This window comes from Mus caroli, unplaced genomic scaffold (genome assembly GCF_978045245.1).
Source record: "Mus caroli unplaced genomic scaffold, Mus_caroli_1 scaffold_18, whole genome shotgun sequence".
Lineage (NCBI taxonomy): Eukaryota > Metazoa > Chordata > Mammalia > Rodentia > Muridae > Mus > Mus caroli.
The window spans coordinates 62,699,743-62,709,030 of record NW_028227273.1 but is presented as its reverse complement, the minus strand read 5'-3'; the positions used below and the strand labels follow the sequence as shown (position 1 = coordinate 62,709,030).

General features: G+C 49.8%; 1 protein-coding gene across 1 annotated transcript; it reads right to left on the bottom strand.

Annotated features, from left to right (window-relative positions):
• Positions 1 to 390: 390 nt before the first annotated feature.
• Tff1 (trefoil factor 1) lies at positions 391 to 3,834 on the bottom strand. Its single transcript, XM_021186560.2, has 3 exons — positions 3,753 to 3,834; positions 1,472 to 1,624; positions 391 to 407 (listed from the first exon to the last, which is right to left on the bottom strand). The coding sequence occupies exons 1-3, from the start codon at positions 3,832 to 3,834 to the stop codon at positions 391 to 393; spliced, it is 252 nt and encodes an 83-aa protein (XP_021042219.2).
• Between the last annotated feature and the right edge of the window lie 5,454 nt (positions 3,835 to 9,288).

Sequence of the window (9,288 nt, the reverse complement as noted above, 5' to 3'; positions counted from 1 at the left end):
ACCCCGCTGGACAGCTCCCGTTAAGGGTTGATCCATGACAAGGAGTCCATAACCAAAACAACAGTGCCCCTTGACTATCAGAGAAAAGAAAATAGCATATATATATATATATATGTGTGTGTGTGTGTGTGTGTGTGTGATATATATATGTGTGTGTGTGTGTGTATAATGCATAAAATAGCATATATATATAATGACAAACACAGAATAACATTCGTCTCTTTTAATTCTCAGGCCAAATTCGAGGACTAAAAGTCTGAGGGGTTGAACTGTGTCACCAGCCAGATCCAGCCACAGAACAGGTGTGTATGTAGCAGGTGGGCCAGGTGGCTCCAGTGCCCAGGTGGAGGGTGCCAATTCTTGATGTAGCCAGTTCTCTCAGGATGGACCTTAGAAGGGACATTCTTCTAAAGAGAGAAGAACAGACAAAGGGTGAGAGGCCAGACAAACTCCATCTTGGGTTCAGGCTCCATCTTAGAGAAGGTGACCTAAGTTAACCAACAAGCCTGCACCTAGCACTAGTTTCTGAGTCACTCCCTAACAACTACTGACCAGGAAGAAAGCAGAAGTGAAGTTTATGGTTTGGTTCCCAGCACCAGCTAATTCTTTTAAAGGGCAACAAATTCCATAATAGCCTCTCCCATCCGATGTGCGCTAGGCTGGACACCCTCTGCTTGTTTGCTTGCCTCTATAAATGCTTGCCTGCAACTGGGCTCGGGGCTTCACCCTCCTGTCCTGCTGTGTCACTGATGGCGGTGTGGCCCAAGCTTGAGCTTGAATAAGGTCCCGAGTGAGATAGCATTGGAGTTGGTTTCTTGGTGGTCGTTTTGGGGTTTCGTACAACAAGGGTACTCGTGAGAATAAGTGTTGTCTTTCTTTCTCTTTCACAAACAGTTGTGGGAAGCTTTGGCTCAAAGCAGCAATGGGAACATTGTTTGCAAAGCACAAACTCAGGACTGAGGGAATGGCTCCGTTGGCAAAGTGCCCGCCTTGCAAGCTTGGAGGACCTGTGTTCAGTCCCCAGCTCCACACAAGAAGCTGTACTGTGGAGATGAAGGCAGGAGGGCCTCTTGAGACTTGCTGGCCAGCCAGCCTATCTATTCATCCCAGTGGGTGACTCAAAAAAGAGTGGCTCCTGAGTGCTGAGACATGGTGTTGACATCTGGCCTCCACACATCAAGCATGCACACAACCCCACAACCACACTGCACAGAGAGAGGCTGCCTTGGCATTTCCTTTGCCAACCCCTCACTGCTCCAGTGAGCATTCCCAAGGAATGGCCAAGGAAAAATGAGCCCTTTCCTTGCCAGACTTTTAGCCTTGACCCTTCACCCCCAAGACCTGGATTCAGCTATGTCACAGGAATCCAGGGACAAGGAAAGACCAACCAGTGATACCGACTGGCCCCACAGTCTCATGCCATTCTCCCTACTAACGCCTCATCCCCTACTGTGCTGAGAGATGACCGTACCTTCTTGAGTGTTCTCGATGGCCACAGAGTGGAAGCACCACGGGAATCCCCGGACACTGTCATCAAAACAGCAACCTCTCTTCGCGCACTGCTGGGCGGTGACACCGGGGAAGCCACAATTTTTCCTCTCATGGGGGGCCATGATACATGTTTCTAAAGTGAGGACAAAAAAGCAGGGGTGAGTCATGGCCCACATTCCTGAGGTTGTCACACTGCTTCCTTCTATGAGGAAACAGGACGCTGCCTGTGGGGAAGCCAGGTTTGAATACGCAAGGGGATAGTCCTCATCTGTAGATGCAGCAAGCCTGGCGCTGGGACAGTTCCAGGGCCCCAGCTTCCTCAGCTGCATCGGTTAGGTGATGTACTGTTTGCTCATTGTTGTACTTCTGCACTCTGTCAGTAAACTCAGCTCACCTAATAAATACATACTGAGCAGTATGCGGGATGGCTAGGTAGAGGTACTGACTTGGCAAAAGCCAAGGACACTGTGCTCGGTGACGGAATAGGGAGGTGAAAACAGAGGTCTTACATCCCCCTTCTGGGAAGGGGGTGAGCAGGATACATCTGAGGATGTATCTTTGTTTCCAATATGACAGCCAGCCAAGGAAAAGGCAACACCTTGCCAGACTTTCAGGCTTGACTCCACCCCTGCACCTGAATTCAGAGGCTAACAGACCCATGAAGGACGTGAGCCACACAGTACAACCATCCCAATGCTTGGGGCTGGTGGGAGCCCTCGAGATGGGCTGAGGACTTCAAGACTGAAAGGGAGGAGAAAGGTCCCTGTAGAGAAGGCTGAGCATTTACAGTGTCCCAAGAACTTATCAGGGTCTAGAAGCCTGGGGGCATTCATCAGGGGTTGTCTCTAGGACTCTTTCCTAGCGTGAGGATCTCCTGAAACATTCTTGAAGAACGGACTCTTATCTTTCAAGATAAGATCGGGACCTGTCATCTACTTGCCGGTGGCCTGTGTGTGTGTGTGTGTGTGTGTGTGTGGGTGCTGGCCTCTAATATAAAGCTGAGCACTGGCCACAGCACAGGACAATAAGGGGTCACAAGGAGCCCTTTAGGCCATGGAGAATCAGCAGCCAGAAGAAGAAGGGATGTCGCTGCTCCCCTGTGGCCTCCAGCTCCCTTTTCCAGCAGGACTTAAAGATCGCTGTCCTGCCTGCACCTGTGTGGTCATCTGAGGAAGTTACTGAAAGCAAGCTCCCTTCAGGAGAGGTGCAGGCAGCCACCATATCCTATAGGATATGTCTACGTATCTACAGATAGACCTCTATGGAAACAAGGTCACCATGTGACCCAGAAACAGGTGTTGAGCCCCAGTCCAGGAAATTGGGCAGAGGAAAGCATGGTGGCTGGTACTGAGGTAAGGGTGGGGGCCTGGAGAGAGCACAGAGCAGCTGCTGAATGCACCCCCCTCCCTTCACCTTCTACTCCAAAGCCATTTACTTCTCCCTCAAAGTCCCCCAGCTGGCTCCTTGTCCTCTGTCACAGACTGGTGCAGAGGGGCCTAGGCAGTTATAAGGTCCCTTCCTCTTCCCCACTCTCCCAACTACCTCCTCCCACTCAAGGGACATCAGTGATGCTGGAAAAGGGTAAGCAGAACATTCCTCACTCTTCTCTAATGCTCCTCAGCCTGGAAACTTCCCTGTTCCCTCTTCCTTAGCACTGTGTCTGAGAACGGAGCTCTTCACAGCCGGGCGAAGCGAAGCTCACACACAGCCGCTGCCACAAGCCTTTTGCTGATACCCATAAGGGCAGAAGCTGTCCCCATCCTACCGGCAAAGGTCCTAGGTCACAAGGCCTTCCACCCCAAGGAGGGATGAGGACTAGGGAGATAACACAGGGATCCAGGAGGGGTTTGGCTCCCAGACTTGGGTGCATCCTAAGGGTCCAAGGGCCCAGGATCTGGAGGGATCTCTTGAAGGCCCAGTCCCAGCACAAGTACTTGGGCAGGGCTGCCTGCCCGGGAGAGGCGGGCTGAATGTCATGTTTGGAGATGAGGCTCTAAGATCAGTATAAGATCAGTTCACATCAACAAAGGGTGAGCCCAGCTGAAGAAGCTTCATTCTCCCTGCATCCTCATAGGTCCTAGGGCCCTGCCCGCTGCTCCATCTATCCCAGTTCTTGTGTTCTTGTAAATGGTAACAGCCTTCAAGGGCCCAGACCATTGGCTGCATAGGGAAAGGCTAGAACGAAGTACCTGGTCACAATAGGCTCTGGGGCCCAGCGTCTGTCAGCCGTGGTCAGTGGGAAACAAGAGGTCTTGTCTTACCTTCCTGGGCCTGGGTCTGGGCAAGGCTGCTGAAGGCCAGCATGAGGACCACAGCGAGGACACAGATCACCTTGTGCTCCATGGCAGCTTCCCAGGAAGACCACGAGTGATGGATGAGCTTGTGCCCGTATTCTTGACTTTATACCACCGGTCTATTTGCTTAGAGTGAGCGAGCATTTGCCAAAGGAGGGTCCATGCTGAGTAAGATTACAAGGTGTTTCTGAGATGCAGTCACAGGCTGAGAGTGCACTGATAGGGAAGGCTAGTCCCTCTCGTAAGATACACTGGGCAACCTGAGTATCTCCCCTGACATGACCTTGATCCAGTCCCGAGTGGTATTAGAAAAACCCTTCAGCTGGGCTTACACTGCCTGCTCAGTCAGAGCTGATTCATAGCGAGAGACCACAGACAGGGCCTGTTGCATCAGCAGTGTTCAGCGAGTGATCTGAAGCTGGTGAACCCCCATCTGCTGGCCCTGTGCTTCCAAAGTGGGTATGTGCGTAATATCATCGACTTGGAGGATCTGGGTTACCCGGTGGTGGGAAGTGTGTGACTCGACAAGGTGACAGGGACACATAATGGGTCTCCTGATGACATGCTCCTCTCCTCTGCTGGGATGAACCTGTAGGGTGCATCTTTGCATCATTTGCTTCATCCTTACACATGCCTATATGACCAAGTTGCTTTTTGGTCCCTTACTGAGGAAATATACTCAACGGGAGTCTGCCCCACTGACAGCTTGGGCCCTGAAAACCTGCAAGAGCTCAGAGTCCTCACTGATGTCCGTACGTGCATCTTGACCAGCTCACCTAAGCAATTCCTTCTTTATTTTTCTATTTGAGATGAGACCAGGGACATTCTGGGTGCTGTGGCCATAGACTATTGCCCCATTTGCAGTGGGGTCCTTTTAGAAAAGTAAAAGAAAAAGGGAAGGAAAGCCAATCAGGTAGAGCTGAGTGGAAAGCAGACACAGTGGGCTCACCCTGCCTGGCACCCGCTGTTCCCTGTCCTCTGCCTCCATGCCCCCCAAAGGCATTCTGCCTCCTGGGTCATAGTCTCTGAGAGGATGCCCTGCACCTAGCCTCTGACTCCCCCTCCACCTTCATTATTGATCTCGTGATGTAGCCCAAGCAGCCACTTTGTTGTTTCTGCTCATTGTTTGTAACCCTCACCTAGACTGCAAGTTTCGTGAGAGCAGAGACTTTGTTTCATTTTGGGAGTGGCCCAGCTCCAAGACCACACAGCTTCAATGGGCGTCAGCAGTAGCTGTGAACACCTGAATGAATGAATGAATGAATGATTAATGAACCACAGCAGAAGTGCTTTTCCTTAGTGATAGATTAAGGGTCCTGCGTGCTAGCCTGGAAGATGGAAGAGAACCTAAGGAAACCCCAGAGGCCCTCCAGGATATGGATCAGAGTAGAAGCATCACCCTCTCTTCCCCTAAGCTCCTGCTTAAGCAGGATCATAGGAGAGGGCCTGACAGGCAGAACTGGGGGCCTTTCACAGAGAGGGCTGAGTTCATCACACACTGAGGTATGGGAGGCTTCCTTGGTTCACAGTGCGAACATGGAAAGCTGAGTGGAAACAATGTAACAGTGGAATAAATAGGAGAAGAGGCTTGTGGAGGCTAAGCCATAAGGAGCACAGCCCACCAGTTCAACTGGCTCATGATTTATGTCGACCTCAGATAAACATCCACACACATGGAGAAGCAAGAAGAGTTCTGCTAGCTGCTTGTGATAGGGAGAGGGGAAGATGAGGAAAAGGCAAGGAGGCTCCTAGGGGCACATTAACAAAAGAAAGGGGAAAGGCTTGAAGTATGTGGAATGTCACTTTTGTGTATAGTAGGGGCCTCTCTGCATGCAGAATGTATTGAGTGAGTCCCTAGAATAGATGGGAAAGGAACGGACCACAAGGAGACATATTTGGAACACGGTCAAATGAAGAGTCCACCTAAGACTGGATACTCTAACATGTTAAATACTGGCCATGTCAGAACAGCTCCCAGACCAAATGCATGCAAACACAAATGGGAAGGGAAGGGTCCAGCCTCAGCACACTGCCTCACAGAGGAAGGAGGAAATGGAGACATCGGAGGGATACAGAAGCCCTCCTTAGTCTTGCCGGGCTGTGATTTGCTGAAGAAAATAACAAATCAAGTCTTCAGAGGCCCACAAGAGCCAGTGCCGTTCGCTGGGGTGGGTCTGGAGGGGTGCCCAGTGAACCACCTTCTGCATAGATACCTGGCTCCTTTTTTCAAATCTGACTTCTTTTGAGAAAAGCTGAGGAGGGGGATCCCTGAGCCTCTGGATTTGCCCTTGGGGTAGGCAGTGGAGTGGCTGAAGCTGCTCTTTCAGGGACAGCAAGTGAGGGCTCCATTTCTCCAGTATAGAGTCACTATGGAAGACAATAGTGGACCTACTAAATATAAACCAGGCCTTTAACATGTCAGTGGCCCCAGGGGAGAATGCAGGGCTGACTGACAGACCACCCGTGGTGAGGGAACCTGTGCAGTGTCTCACCAGCTCTGGGGTTGAGTTTTCCTACTTGAAAAGCAGTGAGTGGTCAGGTAGAGATGCAGATCACTGTCGCCACTATAAAAACATCAAGGAAACTCAAGACCCTAGAAGTACAACTGCCTTGTCGTCCAGCTACCCACTATGAGATATGTGTCCAAAAAGAAGCCAGTATGTGAAGGGGCATTGCATGCTGTGCTCTGAAGTGAGGAGGAGGGGAGACTCGGAGCCACAGGCAGGGGTGTCAGAGTGCGAGCTGAGATTTGAACCCTAGAAACCTTGCTACCCCTTCCAGAAGTGGAGCAGCCTTTCTCTAAGAAGTCTGGTCTCCAGACAACCACACCATGAAATGATCTTGTCATCGTGCTCCGTGAAAAGGACTCAGAAGCAGACGCAGATGCAGACGTAGACGCAGATGCAGACGCAGACACACAGACCCTGCACCACCTCACATATCTGTGAAATGGCTGAACTCGGGAGCAGAAGGTAGGATGGTGGTTTTGATGGCCAGGAGAACATATGGAATCAAGGCAATATTGCTCAGAGCAAGAGGAAATTAAGTTTAAGAGCTCTTGGGAGCAGTACCATGTGGTGATTCATATGTTCAGTAACTTGGCTTGGCTCAGCAAGATGGTTTCAGTGGGTAAAGGTGCCTGCCACCAAGCCTGACAACCTAAGTGCCAGCTCTAAGACCCACATGGCGGAAAGAGAGAATTGACTCCTGGACGCTGTCCTCTGAGCTACACAGCCACCATGACACATGTGCACCCCCGACAAAAATAAAAATAAATAAACTAATGTTTGGACAAACAGTTTGGCTTAACTGGCTCATAAGGTACACTTTTTTTTTTTTAATGTTTTGAGGCAGCAGTGTAGAGGGTGCAAGGTCCTTGTGCCCACAGATAAATGCTAGAGAAACCAAGAATGCTAAGCAGGCAGGCTTGTCTCTTTAACAGAAGGGATGTATACCCATCTCCACCTGGAAAGTGGGGAATAGGTGTAGTTAATAACCTGGTGACCTGTGTTAGGTGTAGGGTCAGGCCTCACCTGAATCCCTCCTTGTGTTTATCCAAGATCGTCCTCCCTAAAACTTTTCTTCTGAACATTGTTTCTCAGTCAGTAGAACCCATTCTTATGGAAGAGGTCAAAGGCAATTTGCAGAAGACTTGTACTTTGCGAAGAGTTTTGATGTGGTCATCTCGTGAGCATTCTTGTGACAGTTGTCACCAGGAAACTCTTTTCCAAAATTGTACTAATTGTTTAAACAAAATTGTTTAGATCTGTCAAAAATAAACCCCCGTCTGAGACCGTCAGTACCAGCTCTGAGCTGACGCAGACCCCCAGAAGCACAGACTCCATCCAGGTCTCCCTAGAGCAGCTGCTGACTACAGGTGATACTGGCTCACCATGTGGGCAGCAAGGGTTCACGTCCTCTGGTACTGGAACCATGACTTGCAGATCTTTAAGGATTATCATCATACATGCAGACTTCTACTAGAGTGTTACATTCAAAGGAACTGGGCCCTGAAGTTTAAAACAGCCTAAGAGAAGAATGAAAGAGTGAGCTCAGGTGTTCGAGCTGACGGGGTGAGAGGGTGGGTCTGTGGACCGCTCTGGGTTCTGCTTCCTAACTAACCCCTGCGAGAAGAATTAACTTCCATTATTGAAAGGGCAGTATTCAACCAGTGCAACTCAATACTTTTGCTCTCCCCAGATCAAAGTGGGAGAAACTGCCCTCCTCTCCTGGAAGGTGAGTCAGCGGGTAAGATATGGGACTGGTGTTTGACTTTGTGTGTGTGGGGGGTTCCTCAAGCCCACACCCCACCAATGTGCTTGTACTGAATCCATTTCCGCACACCTTCCCTGAAGTCAAACATAGACCTGAGGTGGGCTCCTGTAATCATTCAGATATGAGCCACTGCAGAGTGGAGCCACCCATTCCTGCCTGGTGAGTCCTCCTTGCTCCACCCCATAAATCCTAGCACTTTACTCCACAAGGTCCAATGAGGGGACAGAAGATATCCAGGCCTATCAGTGGCAATATGGAGACCTCTAAATCCCAAACCTTGTCCTCATTCCTCCCTCTTCCTCTGCCTCCCATATCACCATTTATTATCCAGACAAGCAAGACATGAATCAAAGCCCCCAAACTGATGTAAGTCCTGACCCCGAGCTCTTAAGAGGGAGGTGTCATCTCTGGAGCTTCAGTGCTGGTTCAGCCTGGCCATGAGTGGGTCCTAAAGGGGACCCCATGATTGTGAGGTGTTCTAATGGGAGGTACAGAGAGTTCCTCTGCAGCTTTCTATGACACGTTTGGTCTTTTCTATTTTTCTATGAAATGAGACCCTGAAGAAGGATTTCCAAAACTGTGAGAGGAAGAGCTAGTTTCTGAGGCCAGACCTCCAGATACTTGGCCATTCCTTCTACAGTCTACACTAAAGACTGTAGGTGTTGAGGGGTTTGATTACAATCCAAATGAAACAAGGGAGATGAGAGGTTAGTCCACTGAGGACTTCAGGGTCCCAACCAGCAATTGATACCAGCAAAATAACTGGGTTGGGGAATCAACAGAAAAATAGAAGGTCTGACTGCCCACTGGACTCTATCTGGCATGCATAAGGCATTCCAGCCAACAGCAGCTGAAATCAGCTCTCCAAGACAGACCCTACAGAGATGAGACCACAAAACACACATCCACAAAATAAAAATAAAGTCAAATGTCCCAGACTGTAGTGGGATCAAACCTGGAATTAGCACCAAAGAACAGGAGGGAGGGGGTGGGTGGCCTCTAAACAGGTGGAAACCAAGCACTCCATTTCTAAAACACCCATGAAGTGAAAAGGGGGTTTCAAAAGGACCTTGAAGGGACACAGAACTAAATGAAAATGAAGACACATTTCATTTCAGAACTTGTAGGGCTCAGCTGGAGCAGGAGTGAGATTGTGTGACAGCATTAATGTACCCTGGAAATGAGGACAGTATCGAACCAATAACAAACTGATTTACTGACAAAAGAT

Excerpts from the sequence above, each read along its gene's own strand:
- Tff1 (XM_021186560.2), bottom strand. The coding sequence starts at position 3,834 with ATGGAGCACAAGGTGATCTGTGTCCTCGCTGTGGTCCTCATGCTGGCC. Across the intron at positions 1,625-3,752 it reads CCAGACCCAGGCCCAGGAAG|AAACATGTATCATGGCCCCC; the intron begins GTAAGACAAGAC and ends TCCTCACTTTAG.